General features: G+C 34.7%; 1 protein-coding gene across 17 annotated transcripts in view; it reads left to right on the forward strand.

Moving 5' to 3' along the window:
* The window catches only part of LOC145664751 (uncharacterized), a 248,516-nt gene that overhangs the window by 23,191 nt on the left and 202,137 nt on the right, over positions 1-23,188 (forward strand). For all 17 annotated transcript variants that reach the window (XM_081731648.1, XM_081731646.1, XM_081731653.1 and 14 more), the window contains 3 exons: positions 5,684-5,812; positions 14,869-14,997; positions 18,776-18,928. In XM_081731648.1, coding sequence (XP_081587774.1) covers positions 5,684-5,812; positions 14,869-14,997; positions 18,776-18,928 — 411 coding nt within the window. The remainder of the gene's footprint in view (positions 1-5,683; positions 5,813-14,868; positions 14,998-18,775; positions 18,929-23,188) is intronic.

The following is a 23,188-nucleotide window of genomic DNA, read 5'->3' on the forward strand; positions in this document are numbered from 1 at the left end:
AAGGTTATCACATATTCATCAGCCAGCATTTTTTCTGGATACAGTAGTTCTTGACTACCAATTTCTTGGTCGGTGATTCCTACACGATTATTGGTTTTCTGTTCCACATTGTGTTGGTGATATTTGCAAAAGCTTGAATGTTATAATTTGCTGGCATTGGCCAGGTATAAATATTTGGACATCGAGTAAAGGTAAGATATTCGTCATAAAATGTCTGAAGAAGATCTGTTGTCTAAGTTAGTTAAAAAATTATTCTTCTTCGGTGCGGTATAATGGACATTCATTACAACATTAAATTGAAATTTCGTGAAGTTCTTTACCTTTTTTTTTTTTTCCTGTTTTTAACGTTTCTTCCGTTTTATGAAAGTTTCTTTGTGTTTATCTTGTGTTAGTATGTGGAAATGATGTCTAGCTAAGAAGGAGAATTTCTTTCGGAGCCCATTCTTAAATACTTTGATCATGCAGTAAAGGATGGGATAATATCTCATGAACTATCATACTTTACAGTATTAACACATTGATTTTATTGTACCTGCACCATCTGCTTCTGAAGTCAAGTAGCACTTTTTAAAAAAAATTGTCTTAGCATCACGATTTGCATGTGATGCGTGTATTAAAGAACGCAGTATATAAACTAACATTTGCAATTAAAGCAAAAGAGGAACCTTTTCTTGTCGATTATCGTTTTGTTTACATAATAGTTCTTGTGTTATTCCCGAAGTATGAGGAACAGACGAATTTAATATTGTCTGCGTCTACATCACCTTAGTATTTATAAGAAGCAATATTTTCTAATGTAAATAAAGTGTAAGATGTTAGCATATGTATGTAAAATGCAGGTTAGGAAAATGTAGCTGTAGGATCATTTTATGTGGATATAAATATTTCTCTCCTGAAGCTTATAGCAAAGTAAGTTGATGTTGTTTAATATGTAAGTATCTCTCCTTGTTTGTTCTCTAACATGAGACTTCGCAAGGGGATTTCTTTTAAAGTGTGACTATTACGTCAAAGTAGTACCTAGTGATTGGTAAAGGGAAAGCATGACATGTAAACAATGACAATCGAAATATGCTAAAATCAAACAGAACTGTAGTCGATCTTACAGTAAATGGTACCTTATTTGCACGTATTAAGGTGTATTCCATATTTATATCATAAGGTTCCTAATAAAACTACATTTTATTGCAACAGAATATAATTTATTTTTCTCAACAGATACAGTACATGATTCTTATAAAAGAATAAGAATCTAGCGATTCGTTTGAAGTGGTATGGAATTGCATAATGATATTAAGTAATTCTGATACCAATTTTGCTGTTACTGATTAAAAAACAGTGTGACTAAACGTGGATACTGACGATTCTAGTATAAAATTAGTTAATCAGGTCGTAAGAAAAAAGCTCTTGTGCTTTCTTAGTTGTTTTGTTTTATTCATTTTGTTTTTTGGCTTTCGTAGTAATTAAATCCAACTTACAAGGAATGTTTCCCAACTGGAAAATGTGTTTTGCATCATAATTTAAAAGCTTATTTAAATAGCCCATCCGAAGGTGTAACACATTCCAAAGTTGCAGCTGCTAATAATAATAAGTAATAAATTTATTGCACAGTGAAGACTTGAGAAATGGGAATACAGACACTAGTAAGATTTTTAAGATAAATTCAAATAACTCATATATTTAAGTAATCTACAGGGTGTTTCTAAACAACGCCGACAATTTTTGGGAGGTGATTCCTGACACCAAGATAAGACAAAAAGTATATGCCAACCTGGGTGCACAAATGCTTTTCTTCGTAGTTATAAGCTGCCGAAAACATGAAAAAATGAATTTTAAAGGTCCATAGCTCCAAAACTATGGGATATACCGTAGTCGGGTCAAGACTTTATATAGGAACTGGTAAGTACCCTGTCCAAATATCCAGGTTTCAGAATCCTGCCGTACTTCCGCAGCAATTTTTATAGAGATAGTTGATAAATACTTCAGATTATATGCCAGTAGCTAAATTCCCTCTATAAAAATTATTGCATGAGTACCTTAGGATTCTGAAACATGTTTTGGATAGCGCACATATTAGTTCGTAAGTAAAGTCTTGTCCTGACTACGGTAGGTCTCATAGTTTTGGAGCTGTGGACGTTTAAAGTTAATTTTTTCACGTTTCCGGCAGCTTATAACTCCGAAAGGAAACGTTTGCGTACCCAGGTTTGTCCATACTTTTTGTCTTATTTTGGTGCCGGGAATCACCTCCCAAACGTTGTCGGTGTTGTTTTGAAACACCCTGTATAAGAAATTTTGGTAACATTATACATATCATAGATGCTGTCATGCTAAAAGCATTATCATCAATCTTGCATGTAATACAGTGTGATAGTATGTATTTTTTAAATATATTTTCAAATGACGCTACGTCATGTTATTAAGTATGTAAGACGGAGAATTGTGAAAAAAAATTTTTCTCTAATGCATAGCAGTGCTGCAAACTTTTAAGTTATTTGAATAGATTGATTGATACAGCTTTGATCCATATATTGCAAAATACATCTGACGGAAGTAGTCCGACGAAGAGTTTCGTCCAAATTCAGGTCCGTTTGACTGACTTCTGCGGCTGAGATTGTTTTTTGTGTCTGGGTTGGATTAGACCTGCCAACCGATCAGGTGGAGCAAATCTTGCATACCTACAAGAACAACAATCATCATCAGTATTAGATTCTTTAAATCAATTTATTTATTATTAATATTATCAATTACTTTATATTAAATAATAAATAAAAGTAGAAAACAACTTATTTGAGATCATACTTTCAATTAAAACAAAATTTACCCAAAATATCTACTGGGTTGCGCCTATCTAAAAACAACCCACTTGAATTCCTACCTGGTTTTTGAGTTTTTTATTAAGTGTGTTGTTGGCACAACCAACCTGTGTCACATTGCGAGTATCACAACACAAATTCAGCATCAATATGCAAAAAACGGCTTGAATTTTTGCATATGGTTATACCTTCGAGTTTTGAGAATAGTTTAGATATATTCAGCTTGGTATACAGAGATATTGAACGGATAGAGCTGAAAATTAATATTTAGTATTATCGAGTTCTTTTTGTTTGTTTGTTTGTTTGTTTTTGTTTTTAATTGTTTCTAACCGTAGTTTCGTCTTCCGCCATGTAAAGTTTGTGTATTGAATTAGGCGCAAGATGACAAAATAAGGATATTTTTTTTCTTTCTTTTTACAAATCTATAAACGGATGCCCATTTACTCAAATGCCGAACTAAAGAACACGAAATTCAACCATTAGAATAAAACAGTGGAAAAATCTTGGAAGAGATCTTTATCTTGAAATAAACAAAAGCCTGTTGCTAACTATGACAGTAATGTTATTTAGATTCATATATTTATATTCGTCCGAAAGAAAGTTAGAGATACAAAGAAAAAACCCTCGAAAAAATCCACATGAGCCCTGGTGGGTTGGACTTTTCTTTTTAAAATGTTTTCTTATTATTCTGTTTAAAACGTGTTCTTTGTGTATTGTAACTTATTTATTAGCCAAGATTGCAAAACAGCAGTTTCTCTCTCATTTAAATCAAAGCATGGGACTGAATCCAGATCTTAAGCTTACCGCACCGGTGCGTTAATTACAGCGCTATCCAGTCCTCTGTCTGTTGAGGTTGCTGCTCATAGTTGCAGAGCATGTAGACTGTACCACAACTTGTATTGTCATTGTACAATCCAGTGCCTACAGTAGTGATCACTTTGACGCTGAATTTTCACCTATGAAGAATATAGTGAAAAGACAGTCGGTTGATTCTCGTATAGTATTGTGTACGGGTTATAAATTTTTTGTAACTTTATAGATTCAATTAGGCGTTTGAGTTTGGAAGATTTACTATTTTAGTTTCGTAGTGTGTTAACACTTAAGTCAATAAATGGTCGAAATTAAAGTAATAGTTTTCAGAATGAAATGGTGTGAATAACTTTACAGTGCCAATGTATTTATTCAAGGAAAAAATATTTTCGAAATTTGGTGCTGCATTCATCCTCACTTGCTTCAAGTACGAAAAACGGTAACTACATTGAATTCGCATATTTATGTTTTCCGTAATTAAGATTAAATAAAACGTACATTATAATATGTTGACCAACATACAATGCTACCAATCATTTGTACTGTAAAAATATCACAAAAGCTAAATAACTGAAACAAGACTTGTAGTTTATCCACTATCAAACTATCTTTTCACAGATTATAACCCACGTAGATTTTACCAGTTTATAAGCCTAATTGTTACTTGGATCAACTACTTCACATTGATACTGTACAGTTAGTTTTACCATTAAGAAAGATGTTCTAGACGGTGTCTATATTTCATGTTATTATATATAATAAAATACGGTGTCTCATAAGGAACGCAACTTGGGAACATTGAACGTTACACGATTTTCATCTGTTGTCTTTCAGAATTCGTTTCATGCTGGTTCTGGAAATATTCAGTTGTTGTGAACGTCGTCAAAAAGATTTCATCGGACTTACAACAACATTGTCACGTACGATGGCGATGTTTTCCGCAGAATGACTAGCACGATGACATCCTGAGGGTTTAATGTCCACAAACGGATCGGTTTTCTCAAATTTAGCAATGAGTCTCATCGCAGTCGACTTATCTTGGGGCATTACGGACCTAACATTCCACTGAGTTTGCAGACACTCTTTGCACTACATTCACCACATTAGAGCCTGTCTATCTTATCTATGCCTTCGGAAAATATGCGAACTATACTTCGGCCTCAGCCCCGCCATCCTCTGTCGGAGGGAATCCTTCCTTTGCTTACGGAAAATAAGTGAATAACCTCCACTGTGTTGCCAATTTGTCATTCAATCGTTTGGTCTTGACGAGTGAAGATCGTAGGCTACTTAAAATGGCTAACAAGACAGAGGACAGCGAAGTCCGTGAAATAATTCATTTTGGCAACGCTTCCGCATCCAACAATTGAAAGATCTCGGCCGCAACAACTTGTCACTCCTCTTTCGAGGGATAGGGGCCGCGGTGGCTCAGTGGTAGAGCGTTCACCTTTGGTGCTTGGGGTCCCGGGTTCGATCCCAACTCCCGCCAAGTGAACTTTGTGGTGGACAAACACGGTGTGCGTGGGTTTTCTCGGGGTTCTCCCGTTTCCTCCCACTTTCTTCATTCCACCATTTCATTCATTACTCATCATCACCGTCTCTTTTAGCCTAACCGGCATAACCGTGGGACGTAAAACTCAAAGATTTCATTTCATTTCATTTTCTTTCGAGGGAGGTATGGGAAAGCACACATCGACTGCAGCGCCATAAGGGACACAATTCAAATGGAAAGGCTCTAGTAATAAGTTTTTACTATGACAACACGCTGTTCTGTCGTCGAGCGTTCCATTCCTACCCGTACATACAGAAAACAAATGACGACCATACGCTATTCGGCGCTCTGTGACTACTAACCACAAAGACAACAGATGAAGATCGTGTAACGTTCAATGCTGCCAACTTATTAGAACAGAAATGGCGAGTGTTTGAAAAGTTGGGTTCTTTATGGGACACCCTTTAGTTGTCGGACTTTAATGTGATCATTAGTGTTTACAACGTTTTTTTTTCTTTCCTTCTTTCTTGTATCTGCGTTTGTGTTTGATTACAGTGAATCTTTAATGTTGTAGGTATATCCAGATGATCCATGGACGAAATCTATATGTAACTCCTGTTTGCATCAACTGAATGAAGCTAATAATTTCCAACAGAAATATGAGGATACTCAGGCGAAAGTTTTGAAGGAACCCGATCGTGAGGTAGTGTAGATTTTTTTTTTTTTGTACTGTATGCTATTTTTAACAGTATTTTTGGCAATCAGTCCTCTGCTCCTTCCTGTATGGAAAAATCACTAACCAATCAAAATTATTATTATTATTTACTAAAGGTGACTCTTTTTCTTTGTACTCTCAAATTGCGAATGCGGATTGGTGCAACATATTGTTAGGCTACCAGATAGATGAAGTGGCTTGTGAACGTGAGAAAGTAACTGTACCTGCGATGAAGAATAATATACCCAAATCTAAGTCTAGAACATTCAAATAAACTTAAAAAAAAAAAAAAAAAAAAAAAAACCTCTTTGCTAAGAATTAAAAATTAAGCTCGTAAAAAATATAAAATTTCTCTAAATATTAACAATTTTACAGTTTTTTTTTCAAATGTAGAAGTTCCTTTAAAAAACAGTTGAATAAGGATAGATAAAGTTATTATAGAAGAATAAAAACTGATTCAAACTATGCTTAGAGTCATGGTTACAGTAGTAAATAATACGTTTGGTAAATAATGATTGACAAGTAAGCATTCTGAAATTACAATTGAACATGTATTAGAAGCTGTTAAATGTCTTAAGACCAAATCAGGAGTTGAAATTGATGATATACCTGCCTTTATTGTGAAAGGAATAGCGGAAATAATTACAGGTATTTTATCTTCTTTTTTAAATTGGAGTCGTTACACTAATGTCTACCCGGATTCATGGAAGATTGTAGCGGTAAGACCCATACCTAAAACTAAGGACTTCGGACTTATTTCTATAATGAAGTAATATTTCTATAATGAATATTACTGCAAAAATTTTTCGAGAAAATAATTTACAGATAAGTTTATAATAAAGTAAAGGACGAAATTGATATGAACCAACATGGGTTCATGAACTGTAAATCTGTAGCGACTTATATAACAAACCTAATGCATAATTTATTTCCGGTCATTCGTACAGGTGGTCAAGTAGATGCTATTTATTGGGCTTCGCTAAAACGTTTGACAAATTGCCTCATCATTTATTAATACATTAAATTGAACAGATATAATTTACCTAACTATTATTTGGTTGACTTCATATTTAAATAATAGGAAATTTGTGGTAAGATATACAGTTAGTCCCACCTCTACCCACGGTATTACCTCTGGGGCGTCTGATGGCTCTAATCTCGAGGTCCTTTATTATTCTTATTATAGGCTAGTGATATTTCTGAGAACCTAACGTGATTTAATACATGCAGATAATTTAAAGATTTTCAATGTAATTGAATCTGTTCAGGATCAAGCTATTTTGAAAAATAACACAGATGTAGTACTTAAATGGTCTGAAAAAATTTCTTTGCTTTAGAATTTCAATAAAAGTCAAGGAATATCTTTCTCAAGGAAATAAACCCTTTAATATACAAATATATGTCTTCACGATATTTAGTTAAGCATGTTATAGATTTAGGAATATTATTGGATAATAAGATTCTTTTCCCGAAACATCTTCTAGTACAAACAGTATTAAAAGAGCAAGCTGAAGATCGGGAAACGTGGAAAAAACATTTCCAACCCCAAGTCTAATACTTAATAATAATAATAGACATGCGAGGATTTTATGGAATGGCGTACAAGTAATGATTGCTAATTAGTTACGGATTTTCTTGATTCAGAAACATTGGTGTCTTCATTATGCTTTTTGGTTTAGTTTGATTTGAGTTTAGCACCCCTCTCAGCAGCGAGGCTATAAGACACGTGGATTTGCAGTTTAACGTAGAATCCGATCCACTCGAAATTGAACCCGAGTATCCCGTACCGAGAGTACCCTTTATTATGTGTCAGAGGATTGTTCGACAGTAGAAGCAACAAAAGTAACAAGTAATGGTAGTTCAGCAGTAAAACGTTGGTGTCTGGAATAAAAAGGTACCGGATTCAAGCCCCCAGCTGTTTTTCAATAAATTATATTCTGCTAGAAATCCATTATATGTGATAAACAGGGTGACCCAAAAGTAGGTGTACAGCCTCGTACTGATTGACTTATGGCATTTTATATAATTTACTTATTGTTATCCATACAGACTTAACTTAAGCTAGTTTATTATTTGTTTTTAATTTCTCTTCTCTTATACGCTGAAGTCGGAATAGGCCGAAACAAATAATCTCATTATCTTAATAATCAATGCAGGGTTGTATATCTACTTTTGGGCCACCCTGTATTTTGCGATCTAAGTTTTCACAAGGATATAACAATTAAACACTATAAGAAACTAAACAATATAACATCAGCAAAACTTGAAACTATCACATTAAAATTCTTTCCTGAGTTGTCAGACAGCAGTACCTCTGAATATAGTCAAGACAATGCATTACTAGCAATTGGAGCAGTTTACGCTATGCTTTTACAGTGAAACCTGTCTATGTTGGCCACCATCGGTTCCATCGAAAAGTGGCCAACTTACAGAAAATAAATGTGATTTGTGTATTTTTAGAATAGGATTTCTAGTATTATTTGATTGTAAAATTTTAATAAGCAGTGGCACGACAGCTACTTATAAATAATGTATATAGAGTAATCATAAAAATATACAGTACTAGAAAATATTACTATAGTATGCGAGAGCGCCGATTTCTCTGTAAATTTGGGGGGGTCCATTCAGATGCAGAAGGTATATATATATATGAAGATTTTAAGACAAATTGCACTCAAATTATACCGAATATTGTATACTCATAAATAAAATAGGGGCCACATGAGCTTTGGGGGGCCCGGGCCCCCTCGGTGCCCCCAGGATCGGCGCTCTTGATAGTATGTTTAATATATATGCATACCTTTCTCTTTCTGAAAACTAGTCTGGTACATTGGATTATTCGGATTAAAACACAATAACACAAACAACCATGAAATAGAAGTGTATGTACGCAGTTCATTGGAATTGATATTATAGCACACTGAGTTATTCAGATTGAAAACAAGAAAAGCTAAGTTATAAATTGAGAAATTCATCATTCATCATTATCATCATAGGGTAAACATTGCTTCAGTGTGGCCAACTTCCAAGATAGACAGGTGGCCAACTTATAGAGTAGTAAGTAACGAATGTCTTATGGTAAAATGCAGGTTCAAGACGAACTAGGCCAAGATAAGCAGGTGGCCAACTTAGAGAGGTGGCCAAGTTGTCAGGTTTCACTGTATTTCTCTCTCTTTTTTGTTATAACCATGCTTTATCTTTTTACTTTTATATCTGCTTTTAACATAAATAATGGAACGTAAATATTATTCTAAATACCTTATTTTCTGTCTATTTATTAATATTTTATATATATATATATATATATATATATATATATATATATATATATATATATATATATATATATATATATATATCACAGTTTCTGTACTGCCAATAAATTGAAATCAAATGATTTTTTCCATTTTTTCCAGAAATATACAATAAGTTTTTAAGATAGTGTAAAGTCATGTGCGTACACATTGCAATAAGGACAACGCAGTGCTTAAGAGTGACGATCTAGTCATCTCTTTGTCATTTTCAGTCCCTTCATTTGTACCACCCAGAAGAGATTGGTTAATTGCAATTAATAGTCGAGTTTCAAGATTTTCTCATATGGTCGTAATACCATCTTTTAGAATTGAAAATTCAATTGAGCGTAGAAAAGTTTCTCTCAGTTCAAGCAGATGATGAGTTGCTCTGATTCAAATGAACGCTGACCAAGAAATCGTTTTAAAAGTATGAAAATACACTTTTACAAATATTTGAATAGTTCAGTAATCAGGATCCTAGGCTCAAGTTCACCCTCGAGCGTGATTTTTTAGATTTACTGATTATCGATCGCACAATAAATTTATAACAAAAGTATAACAAAACCTACTACGGGCACTTCTTACATACATCAACAGTCAGCCCATCCACCACTGTACAAAGCCAGTATTTGGAAGAATTTCTTTCGTAGGCCATTATTAATTTGTGATCGTCCAAATGATCTCAATGACGAAATACAAGTTTTATATCAAATAGAATAAAATGAGTATACGTTGCGTACCTACAAAAGTGGTTTAATCAAACACGCAGATCGGTACAAACTCCTAAAACAATTATTCCCAAAGAAACAAAAACTTGGATAGAAATTCCTTACTTTTTACAATTATCAACAAAAATTCAATATATTTATGCAAAGTATAACGTATCTGCTTCCAGTATCCCCCCAAAAGTTTAGAAAAACATCTTACCGGATTTAAAAGTTATTTTGTTGACCCATTAAGTAGGTCAGATATTTATCGTGCTCAATATGAATGTGACTCGTCATATATGGGTCAAACGAAATGCAGTACTAATACTCGAAATAAAGAACATATTAGACAATCAAAAAATTCACAAGAAGAGGCATATCGGGATTGGCGCTTCACTTAAAACAACATACACACAATATAAAACAGATTAATGCGATATGTTTAGAAAATAAATAAATCAAAAGTAAATAAAGCAAAATGAATCTTGCTTTATCTAATATAAATAAAATAAAGAGTTTGTGTGTATGTTTGTCTGTCTGTCTGTGTGCGGGGCCTGGAGACCAGATGAGTGGACCGAGAGTTACCAAATTTTGGTCAGGGGTACCTTGGTCCAGGCCCCAGATCAAAACGAAGTTTTTTTTTTATTATTTCGAACCAGGGGGGTCTCAGGGTGAGGGGACGTTTACCGGGACTGGCCTGGGGACCATACAAGTTGACCGAGAGTTACCAAATTTTGGTCATGAATACCTTGGTTCAGACTCCAGACCAAGGGGATGCGTTTTTGTCAGAATTCGAACCGGGGGGGGGGGGGGCTTAGTGGGGCATTTAATGAGACATGTAAAAATTAATCCAAAATGACCGATATTAGTGTCAAATCCATAGCTCTCGCGGTCGCTGAAATCAATGGTGACACTTCCATTAGCGATGACTTGCAAATTCAGCTATCATTGTATGCGGGTCGGGGTCACATGTGGGGGAGGTCACCGAGACATGTAAAAATTATCTAAAATGACCGATATTAGTGTCAAATCCATAGCTTCCGTGGTCGCTGAGCTCAATAGTGAAACTTAAGATCGTATTGACTTTGAAATTTAACCTCAATCAGCTTAGGAACGGGGGTCATAATAGAGGGGTCATCGAGACAAGTAAAAATAATCCAAACCGACCGATATTAATGTCAAATCCATAGTTTTCGCGGTCGGTGAAATGAATGGTGATACTCCCATAGGCATTGACTTCCAAATACAGTCCCCATCGATTGTGGGCCAGAGGCGTTTTTTTTTTTAATTCGAACCAGGGGGTCTCAGGGGGTGTTTGAAGGGATATGTATAAATAGAAAATAACCGATATTTTTTCGTTGTTCACTTTGTTCACATAGATATTTTATATCTGACCCATGTGAAGAATGGGTATATTCAGCTAGTTCATAAATATAAACCTGCCGGTGGTTTTTTAGCATCCATTTCTTACGTTATATTTATTTTGTGGTATGTATTCCTTTTTCCATATCATTTTTATCTTTGTTACCTTGCCACTAAAAACAAAACTAGTTGTTCCGATACGTTTGGAGAATATTTAGTTTTCCCACGGGAGGATTTATTAGTAAGTAACCATTTTTTTTTTTTTTTTTTTTTTTTTTTTTTTTTTTTTTTAATAATTTGAATCATCCTCTCATTTTCATGCACCTACATAATTTTAATTGTTCGTTTCATGCACTTTTATACGAGAAGACGTGAACAAACTGGTATACAATATGGAATTTTACCGTAGATTTAAAAGAAGAAAAAATTGAAAATTTTAATTTAAATAGCCCACACTATACTCTCTGTGTTAAAGAAAATGGATGATTAATGAAATTGAATGATTGTGAAGATCACACGCGCTAACCACTAGACCAGCGGGGAAGACTCAAAATAGATACAATGAATATTACGTGCATAAAATTTCTCCTAACTTCGGATAGTCATGAAATTAGATGGATAATACAAAGCAGAATTTTGGAAAGATGAGTAGTAATCCAAATTGGATTGTCCCGATAGATGATTACATTTAGTGGAGACATTTTTTTTTTTTTTTTTTTGTGGCGATAAACAGTTTGATTCGTTATGTTCTAAGATGAAGAGAAATTAATTCTTTAGTATTAAGAGAAATCGAACGCAATAGTACTCTCCGAGAAGTATTTCAAATTGTGACTGTTATACTTACACGAATATTGTTAAAAATCATAGTACCCAAAACGTAGCTGAGATTCATTCAGTCAGTATTCTGCATTACATACCTGTACCTGGTTAATTGATTCAAAGAAAAGCTCACATTATGCAAAATCACGTTGTTACAATAATGAATATAAATTGATTTTTTATAACAAAAATTTAGGATAATAAAAAAATAAATAAAAATGAGAAAAAATAAACTAAATAATTCAGGAAACCCTTTTAAACGTATAAATTTTTTTAAAAAAATAAATATTTCTTGTAAATAAAATTTTTCAGGTTTATGCTCCTTGATTATGGCCTATAAAAGGAGCTAAGGCCTAAAAGAGACGGATGATTGATAACGTGAATGATTACGAAAGGAATTGGTGGATTGAGAATATGGGAGAAACGCGAGAATCCGTGTTGTTCTAAACCTGCGTTACGCAAGGAATTCCTGTACTTCGCCATTCAGAGCATGCCAACATACTTATTTTCCACACGATATAGATGCATACTAACTTTCGTTTTTTCGTAAACTAACCTCGTACTCGCTTTCTCAACCCCACAATTTGCGGATATGTTCATTTTGCAATAATAGTCATCCAACTACAAACGTCTATCTGTAAAGTGTCCAAACACACGGATACTGTTGATACCCATTTTCAAAAGACTTGTTGTTGAATTGAGTCCTGTGTGTATGGGATTGTTATCTGACGCCGTTACTTTCAGTTCACATTCCGTATAGAATTTTTAGTCATGTGTTCTATCAGACAACAAATGAAGCAGAAGCAAGATAATGTAATCTGTCTATGTCTGGATATAAAAGAATAAATCTACTGATTTACTCATTAAACAACTCAACAGATCTCCAAAATTATTTTGTATAATTTGTGAAAATTTTGTATAAATGTTGAAGAATTTTGTGTCCCATACTGTAGAAAGACGGGAATTTTTCAAAATGTGATTCCTGGGGAGGTGGAGGGGAGGGTGCAAAGAGTTGAATATTTTTTTGACATTCGCCAGATCTCCGAAACTGTTGGTTGTAGATATTTTGTTCAAATATTCTGTTTAGATCTTAGGCTGTAGATAAGACGGAATTTTGCAAGGGGGAGGCGAGTTTGAGTATTTTTCCCCCTCATTCACCAGATTCCGAAATTATTACGCTTAAAATTTTGTATAAATATTCTTCTTGGGTCCCAGGATATACATAAAATGAAATTGTGCGAACGTTGCTTCTTAATGAGGGGAGTCAGTTTTTTTTTTTTTTTTTCTCCACATTCACCAGATGTTCGAAAATGTTAGCCGGAGAACCTTGAAAATTTGTGTAGAATTTTGCGAAATGTAACGGGGAGGGAGGGAAGCTTGAATATATTTATTGTATTCTCCAAGTCTCCGAAGCTATTAGACATAAAACCTAGACTTTACAAAAGCACTTTACATAACACTTTACAAAAGCTTAATTTGATTTGTAATGTTTATAATATATATTCAGGGTTCACAACAATCAGGTGAACCTGAAATATCTGAAAAAAATCCGGGAATTCAGCATAATCGTTAAGAATCCTAGAAAAGTCAGAGAATTATTAGTATGGATTTTTGCTTATCAGAACTCATTATTTTAAACCTTATTTTGCTACAGCAGGCATTAATTTATATATTTAAAAAAATACCTGAGAGAGATGGCAATTCTTTAAATTGGAGCCAGTGGTTTAATATTTCCACTCGAAAAAAAAATGTTTCAGAGCAGAGCTTTCATTGGCACTATCCATAAAATTATTAAACCGTGACCTGCAATTTGTGCTTGCCAAATAAGTGGAAACTCTGCAATTTTATAGGTGATTGTATATGTGGATTTTGAGTACATTATAGTACTCAGTACAGTGCAGCCCACTTGAAACGAACTCGGAAATAGCGAATTATTTGACATTACGAACATAAATGAAATCCCCGTCACACCGCCTATTTAAAACATGGAAGAAATGACCGTGTTTTACGAACAAAATTTTCTATAAAGACTGCTTATAGCGAGGTTAAAAATAAATTTCTTCTCACTGGAGCTCATTGTGTTAGACATGGAGAGAAAGTGAAGTGCGGTTTTCGTAGCTGTAAGGACGCCGCCGCAAGTTGATTTTTTTAACTCGTGTTTGTGCATTGCTACATTGAAAGATGACAAACAAAAGAAAAGCCATATCTCTTCAGACGAAAGTGAAGGAAGATGAAGCAGATTCCGATGATAAGGGAAAAGTGGAAAATGTGAAACAACCCGTGAGTTCCAAAGAAATGATTCAAAGTTTGGAAGACTTGCAACGTTATCTTTTGGAACACAGCAACATGGTGCCGAACAATGCATTTCGGGCATTTGAGGAAGTGGAAGCGGTGGTGCTACGAACGCAGCAGACACGATTCAGAAGAAAACTACAGACGTTTTCAAGCGTGCTTGAACTGGTAGGAAGAATTGTAATATGTACGATAGGCTAGATAAGAACCCAATTAATAAAATTGTCTTAAAATGTAATGCTATATTGCTGTATATTCTTTTTTAAACGTTTCTACTTGTTATCTAATCCTTTGTTTTTTTTTCATAATTCGGAAAAAAAATGAGTTTGTTTATAACGAAGTTCAGATATAAAGAATTCATTATGTTAGTCTTTTGAAATTCGTTATAAGTGGGCTGCATTGTATTTGAGTATATTGCAATTACAAAGTACCAGCAAAATGTGCACACAACTGGTTTTACGTACTATGATACTATTACTCTCATAATCTGTACCTTTACTGCATATTGTAATATGGATTGCTAATTAGTAAATGCTAATTCTGTATATTTCCTCTTCCTTGTACTTTACAGAAGAATTCAACATCAACTGATTTATGTCAAGTGTGTATGGAAAATAAGAAGAACACAATTAATATTTTCAGTGTTGTCGAAGAGAGCAAAAACATAATACTCAAGTTGCAGAAATGTTTAAATATTTCAGTAAGTACTTATATTTGTTATTAAGATGTTCTTTTGTGGATAACTTTTTCAGTTTAAAGGCGTCTCGTTCTTTTTTTTTTTTTTTTTTTTTTTTGGGTTGCATGTGAATGATGTAGTAGTAATACCATGTACTTAGAAAAAAATACATACGGTGTTCTAATTCCTCTGACTTTGCATTTTTGTATGTAAGTGTGTGTGATTTAGCAGTTAGAAGAGGGCGCAAAATTTCAAAGTCAGACATACCCGCCAATCCAAAAATGCTTGCCAGTATCTCTCACGTACAAATAATGAGAGGTCCCTCCCGTCCTACGGCCTTTGGTTTGACAAAGAAAGAGATTGCATCAGGGTATAAAATTTCAAAACCATACAATTAGATTCAGAATAATCAATTTTGAATTGGACAATTCATATATATATATATGTATGTTTAAAAATATCTTACCCTAAGACTTCACGTGAGAAAGGAGGGGCAAATTGCAACGTTGTGAAGAGTTCATTCAGTGACAATTATTTTCGCGCGAAACAGAAACTATGCAGCCCCTTAAGTTTAGGCTGAAATTATTCTACTGAACACTGGTCGCCAGCTCTAAATTTCTAGTCGCCAATGGCGACCTGCTGACCGGACATTTTGCGCCCTGAGAGAATGAAATGAAAGAAGTGTTAAGTGAACAGCGAAACTTATCGGCACATACGGCGCACCTTATTTTCTGTATTCAATTTTGGCGAAAAAGTATTTTCACTGCATAGTACTTTTTTAAATCTTTATTTCAGTCAAAACACAAAGTAATATTTTAGCAATGAACTGGGGGGAGGGTCAAAGTGAGGGGGAAACCCGGAGGAACGCCGACCCCGACTTCGAAAAAATAGTACGGCATCCCCCCAATTCCTAAAATGTTACAATTGGCAAAGATAGGCAGGGGGACGGTATGACGTCATGCCACTACCTTTCGAGATCCACTTTTGCCCCCTACAACGAACATATACGGAGTTAAGAATGTTTAACTGAATGTAGAATCTCACATGCGTCTGGGAATGTTTGTAGCACATGTGTGTCCAGAGAAAAGCTTACATACTATGAAACTGTTAAAAAAAAAAAGTGAAACTACAACATACTGACCAATCCGTCTTATTATTTTTATCTTCCTCTTCCTTTATTAACCTGCAATACTTTCAACTCGACAATACCATCACATGACTGCATTCCTTCATCAATATTTGTTTTCTTCCGTACCCGATAAAGTATTTAGCAAAAGCTCTTAAAGTGTAATATCTATATATAAAAGAAAAAAATCCATAGTGAATGAGTGAGTAACTAACTGATCAACGCGCAGCCCAAACTATTATAGCTAGATCAAATTTGGACAGTGCTTAAGATTTATGACGTAAAGTACCACTAAAGAAGGATTTTTGGAAATTCGACAAATATGGGGGGAGGAGTAAAAATCGAGGTGGTAATTATTATATTAAGTGTTCATATCTTGAAATCTCTGAGGGTAAGACACATGGAATTTGGTGTATGGGTTTCTTATTTACAATGATAAACATTTTTTCGATATTTGACCTAGAAGGGAGGAAAAAGGAGTGGGATTACAATTATTATAACAAGGTGACTATATCTCGGATCCTTTAAATGTTACGGAATTTGGTATTTGGACTTTTTATTTTAAATAATATAATACGTGATTTAGCGTTTCTTAATATTTGCCCTAGGAGGAAAGGGAAGAAGTGAGATTAAAGAGGGGTGGGATTACAATTATAATAAGATGGCCATATCTCGGAATCCCTTGAAGTTAGAAACATGAAATTTGGTATTCGGACTTTTCATCTAAAGTAATTAAACGTGTTTCAGTGTTTTTAAGAGGTGGGAATATTTCCATAAAATACTCGTACGAGATGTTCAAATTCTGTTCGATTGTTTGAGATCAGACAAATTCTATATGAAAGATGTAAAGGGAAGAGCACAAAATATTGTTCATAGTAACACGCGATTTACAACGCTTGGGATGTGACTATGCATGAAACCAAAATTAGCGTCTTTGTAGCCATAAACAGCACCTTTTCCATGTTACGGGTGCTCGAAAACGCGGGACAATAAAATGTCGAGGCAAACAGTTGCAAAATGACTATTATAGAAGTAGGGTGACAGGTCGCCTCTAAGGAACGTACTATGGATACTCCAAGAAATACAGAGATTAGATGTGTACAATGAATGCGAAAGGCATTCGCGAAAGGACGCGAGAGATTGCGCTGACGTGATAATAGAGGTGTGAGTCAAGAGAGTAAGTGTTGAATGATCATTCAGACATAAACCAGTATCTGTAACTAATGATAGAATGAACAAAACCTGATAAATGTATGAACATTGGTTTGGAAACTTCATAGAATACTTATTACAAGTTAGTATGTGATGGCGCTCGCTGTCTGAAAAAAGAATCTTAATATAATTTGTGAGAACTGGACGGAAGAACCGAAATCTAGATTTGTCTTGGCACATTTTTTTTTTTAAATTTAGAACACAATTAACTTTCCATTGTCTGTAGTAAGAATTTTTGTAGTTAAAACTTCTCTTAATCTTAAAACTTTTATGTAAAACAATCACGAACCTTTTATCATGAACGTACCTGACACTGTTATTGAGTTTCTCAAAGCCACTTTACATTATCACCCGCTGTTCTGGTCTTTAACCAGAATATTGTTAAAGATTGTAAAGAAGGATTCAAGACATGATAATTTCATGCAAAGAAACACAAAAATTAGGGAGTGGGTAAATCTAGAACAACCTCACCATCGAAGCAGATTGTAACCACCGGAGTTTTTTTTTTTTTTCTTGTATGAGAAGTCATTTGGTTTGTTAAACGAATCACTATTAAAAGCTACTAATTTACCTTCCTTTGAAAATAAAGAACTTTGACACAGACTTCAAGTCAAATTCAAGTCAATCAAGTCAAAATGTTCACTTTGGAAAACCTTCAAATTATTGCTGTGAAAACTCTCACGAAGCATTTGAAATTCGCCGCAAAAAATTCTTGTAGAATATCATTTCATATAGATTTTGAGAAAAAAAATAACGATTAAGTTTTTAATCGTTAACGAATATCAATTAAAAATTAACAAATAACTTAACCAATTTATTTAATTGTTATTTTTTTTAACGGATTAATTACAAGTTTATACAGATCATATATTTTGTAATGATTCTGTGGACTCAAAAGTTCTCCAATGGGTTTTTCTCACGGTCAGAGGAACAACTTATTGTTTCTACACATCTAAACCAAAAATTGTTGCAACATTGGGAGCAAGAGTATTGAGTACTTATGATTGTGCTGTTTCTGACAAAGAGTATGGGTAAAGAGAGGGCCCCCAAATGTTCCGGTTCAACCTGGCCAGCTTCGAATTTACATCATCTGTCGCTCCAGTAATTGTTCGAAACACCAAATATCCCAGTTTCCATCCAAAACATAAGCTAATATAATTCATACAAAATTTTAAAAATACCGGTTTTATTAGTCATCGGTGCCTAGCTCATAGGCATAATCGACTGTCTTAGTCACCTTTGGTGAACCTTACCTATAATTTAATTTTGATATTTTAACAAGAAGGAAATGCATAACTTGAATATAATGTAAATTGTCACAAAGTGTTCTTGTTTTCTAGTCTAGAAATATGGAAACTTTAGGTAAAGGCGTTCTAAACTGTCCTCAAGTATGTAGTAGAATTATAAGAATGTAATCAAAAGTAGATAAATCTAAATCTATTGAACATGTCTTATATTTCACAGGTGTCTAAAGAATGTCCGTTGATCAGTGTTATCTGTATAGACTGCCTTGAATCATTAGATAGTCTGTATGTCTTCCGTGAGAAATGCCATGCCACCTTGAAAAGTCTGAAGGAACTAGCTCTTGCAGAAATGTCACTTGCTCAGGCAAATGTGGTAAGTATAGAATACAAAGTAAAAGTATTCTTAATATTCAAATTGAATCTTAATAATCTCTTAACTTTTTAGGGAGGATGGTGATATTTCATTAGTACCCTGGAAGTAATATTTACACCACAGAAAAACAATATTGTAAGGAAAATGTTGGACTCGAATATTTTGTAACGTTCTAATTGTGCACCTGTTATTGAGTAAAACTCTTAAATTTGACCAAAGCAAAAGTACCTTGAACCCTCAGGTCATGAACTTACTTCATTTCGTAACGTTGTTCGCGAATCTAAATGTTCGCTAACCGAAATTGATTTTCCGATTGAAATTAATGTAAACACAGTTAATTCATTCTAGCCACAATATTAAGATGGAACTGAGAAATAGGAATACGGAGTACAAACTGGATCCAATTGGCTGAGGACACAAGTCACAGAAGTGCTTTTGTGAATGCGGAATTGAACCTTTTGATTCCGGCCATATAGTTAGTTTACTTTTAACCGAGGAAACAAGGTACTGGGTATATATGCAGTTGTAAGTGTTCTTCAGTGTTGAATAATATAAAATAAAAATAAAATTATCGTTAATTGAAGACAAATAAGTAACACTAATTTTATCTTCTTTCTTAATAGAAGGCTAAAATAATAGGAAGGGCAAAGAACAAAAAAATAAATTTCGTGGAAACAACGCTCTGACAAATATAGTTCACAGCAAACGCGCGAAAACTACTGAGCGCGTGGAATTGTGGGTACAGGCGTGTGTATACGTTTGTATTCTGATATATCGTTCATAAGCTGAGGGAAATACTGTTCGCAAAACTACTGATGAATTTCATGATCCAAGTTCACGAAGGAAGGGGTCATGACCCGAAGGTTTACTGTGTTAAATACTTGTGTTAGTTTCGGCAATATATCATTGTGTTCATCAGAGACATTATGAAGGTGTATTCTAAGGCTACAGCTGATATATCTTAGAAAAGAAAAGGAAGCCACATGTGACTTTCAATCAGATAATTTCGTTCACTTTTAGAGATCTCAGTTTATAATTAGGTACGCATTTTTACTGTTTACAACCTCAACTTTCAGTTAGGTACCCATTTTTCTAATTTTCTAATTATTATTATTATTATTATTATTATTATTATTATTATTATTATAGATAGACAATTTCACTTTTTCACATCTCAACTTTTAATTACGTGTCTGTTAACAGCCGTTTTTGAAACTAAGTTACGTGTTATGTCATTTTGTAATATTCCTTTTCTTTTCTCTCTGATTTAATACTTTATTCCACAAGTCATGAATCATTACAATATAGTATACACCTTCTTCTTGAAGAATCCGGTAAGAAGAAATCAGGGCCGGATCAAGGCAAAATTTTCACCCGGGCAAAGTGACTTTTTGGCGGTTCCCTTTCTCCTAGCCTATATTTTACATTTGATTTAAGTGATTTTAATATTTTAAACCCATTTTTCAAAAAGAATAATTAATATCCAAATACATGATATAGGTATATTTAGTACTTAAAAAATATCTATATGGTATCAGTTGCATTTGTTATTATTCTTTATGTACCGATATGTATAAAAAAACAATATCGAACAGCATTTATTGAATACTACAGGGTGAGTCATAAGTCTCCATACAAATGATGATAATACTACACTACAGTTATAAAATATGTTCCACATGTTTCCCTTGCATGTCGAGACAAAATGACAGGCGCTCCAACCAATTCCGACGAACATTTGTCAATGTTGCACTTGTTACTTGTTTGCAAGTTGCACTGATTTTTTGTTTAAGATTATCCAAATCCCGAATTTTCTCCTGGTACACATCGATTTCAGGTGGCCGCACAAATAAAAATCCATGGGAGTGAGGTCTGGTGACCTTGGTGGCCACTTCACCGGACCACATCGCCCGATCCAATGCCCAGGGAACTGCTGGTCCAGCCATCGGCGCAGTGGGGTGGTGCTCCATCCTGCTGAAAAAATGCAGGGAAGTCCCCACTCTCATCCAAGATTGACATGAAGATGTCATTTTTTAACATGTCAAGATAACCTTTAGCGTTAAGGTTTCCTTCAATGGAAAGAAAAATGAAATGAAATCCTTAAGTTTAACGTCCCACGGTTATGCCGGTTAGGCTAAAGGAGACGGTGATAATGAGAAATGAGTGAAATAGTGGAATGAAGAAAGTGGGAGGAAACGGGAGAACCCCGAGAAAACCCACGAGCACGATGTTTGTCCACCACAAAGTTCACACGGCGCGAGCTGGGATCGAACTCAATGGAAAGAGCCAACAATCCTGTTACCCCATATCCCGCACCACACCATGAGTTTCGCTGCACCTTGCTGTTTGCACTCAGACATCCAATGTGGGTTGTTATCACTCCAGTATCTCACATTTTGCCTGTTCACCTCACCACTAACATAAAAAATTTCCTCATCTGAAAAAAGGATGGTACTAACGAAATCATGATCACTATGGTACATGTTTAGTGCCCATTCACAAAACTCTGCCCTGCGATCAGAATCGTCTTCTGACAGCTTCTGCAACATTTGTAGCTTGAATGGGTGCCACTTGTTAGTATGCAAGATACACATGACACTGCTTTGGCTGATACCAATTTCTGCAGAGAGGCGTCAGGTTCCCTTTTTCGGACTCTTAACCATCGCTGCCAGCACTATTGTTGACGTAACTTCATTTGTTGCCGTCTTCGGTCTTACACATCGAGGTTCGTCGGCCACAGAACCTGTCCTCTTGAATTTCTGAATGAGTTTGGCCACTGTGTCATGGGTTATCTGCGTTCTGTGTGTTTCATTGAACGTACGTGCTACATGACGTGTGGTACCACTACCAGCCAACAGAATGATGTCAATACGTTCTTCCTTCGTAAGTGGCATTCTTTCGCTTCTTCACTTTGGTTCAACTGCCTGGAAAATAAAAAAAATAAACATTAGTCATCTTGTATGGAGACTTACTACCTGAAAAATAAAAAAATAAACATTAGTTCTTGTATGGAGACTTACTACCTGGAAAATCAAAAATAAACATTAGTCATCTTGTATGGAGACTTATGACTCACCCTGTACTAATGGTAACATGATTACTGCTATATTGTAAATTGTTTTGTTGTATCAATAACATCAGAAGTAATTCTACCATACATCCGACTATGTAATATCTTTTCTAATAACGTGAAATACCAATAAATACATTTCACATATGTTGAATGTGCTTTATGCACAGCAATATAAATAACACTTTTTATGTAGGTCCTGTACTATATTGTACTCTCTTCTTCCATGGTGCAATGGAAAACGATGATGTAATTGACGCTACTTTACTAGAATATAAACCAAAAAGTTAGTAGAAAACACGTTATAAAATTTACTTTATGATGCTCGTTTTGGCGCCCCTAACTGTGACGCCCCGCGCAGTTGCCCGGGTTGCCCGGTCCTTGGTCCGGCCCTGGAAGAAATTATCAAAGGGAAATTAACTAAACGCATCTTCTGTAAATAAAATTACTGTTGCGTTTATATGATCCACTACTCCCCTCCCCATCTAAGCAAATGCTTCGTAAAAACCGAGCTGAGTCGTATAAATGTATATGATATTTTAACACATCCATAATTTACAGTATTACGATCCCTACGAACTTCCATGTATTTAGTTTTCTCTGCATTTACTTCTAAACCAATGTCCCTGCAAGCATGTAATAAAACATTTGCATTTCTTCCTATTCTTGTCGTATCATACCGTATCAGATTTACATTATCTGCAAACGCCATAACGTGAATACTATTGAAGTCTAGGCCCTGGTTGCTGTCTTTGATTTTCTTTATAGCATACTCCAGGGCAAAGTTAAATAATAATGGCACATCATCTTGTTTCAGGCCATTCTCGATGTGAAAGCTAATGGACAAGAATTTTGCTACCCGGACTTTACTTTGGAATTAATTTAAACATATCTAAATTAATCTAACTAGCTTTTTCGGCATTCCAAGTTCTGTAAGACTGTTGTACAATGTTTCTCTCCTAACCGAGTCGTAGGTCTTTCTAAAATCAATAAATAATTGGTGTACCGGGAAATTGTATTCTCATTTCTTTTTCAAGTATCACGATAACATCGAGTTTGATCGAAATTTTTATAATTTCAAAGATCATACATTTTATTATTAAAAGTGAATGTCACCCGGAAAAATACCAAAGTGAAAAATAAGTTATTATTGGTTTGGTCAAAAACAGGTAGAAGGACACCAGGAAACT

Source organism: Thermobia domestica, chromosome 11 (genome assembly GCF_964235325.1).
Source record: "Thermobia domestica chromosome 11, izTheDome1.hap1.1, whole genome shotgun sequence".
NCBI lineage: Eukaryota > Metazoa > Arthropoda > Insecta > Zygentoma > Lepismatidae > Thermobia > Thermobia domestica.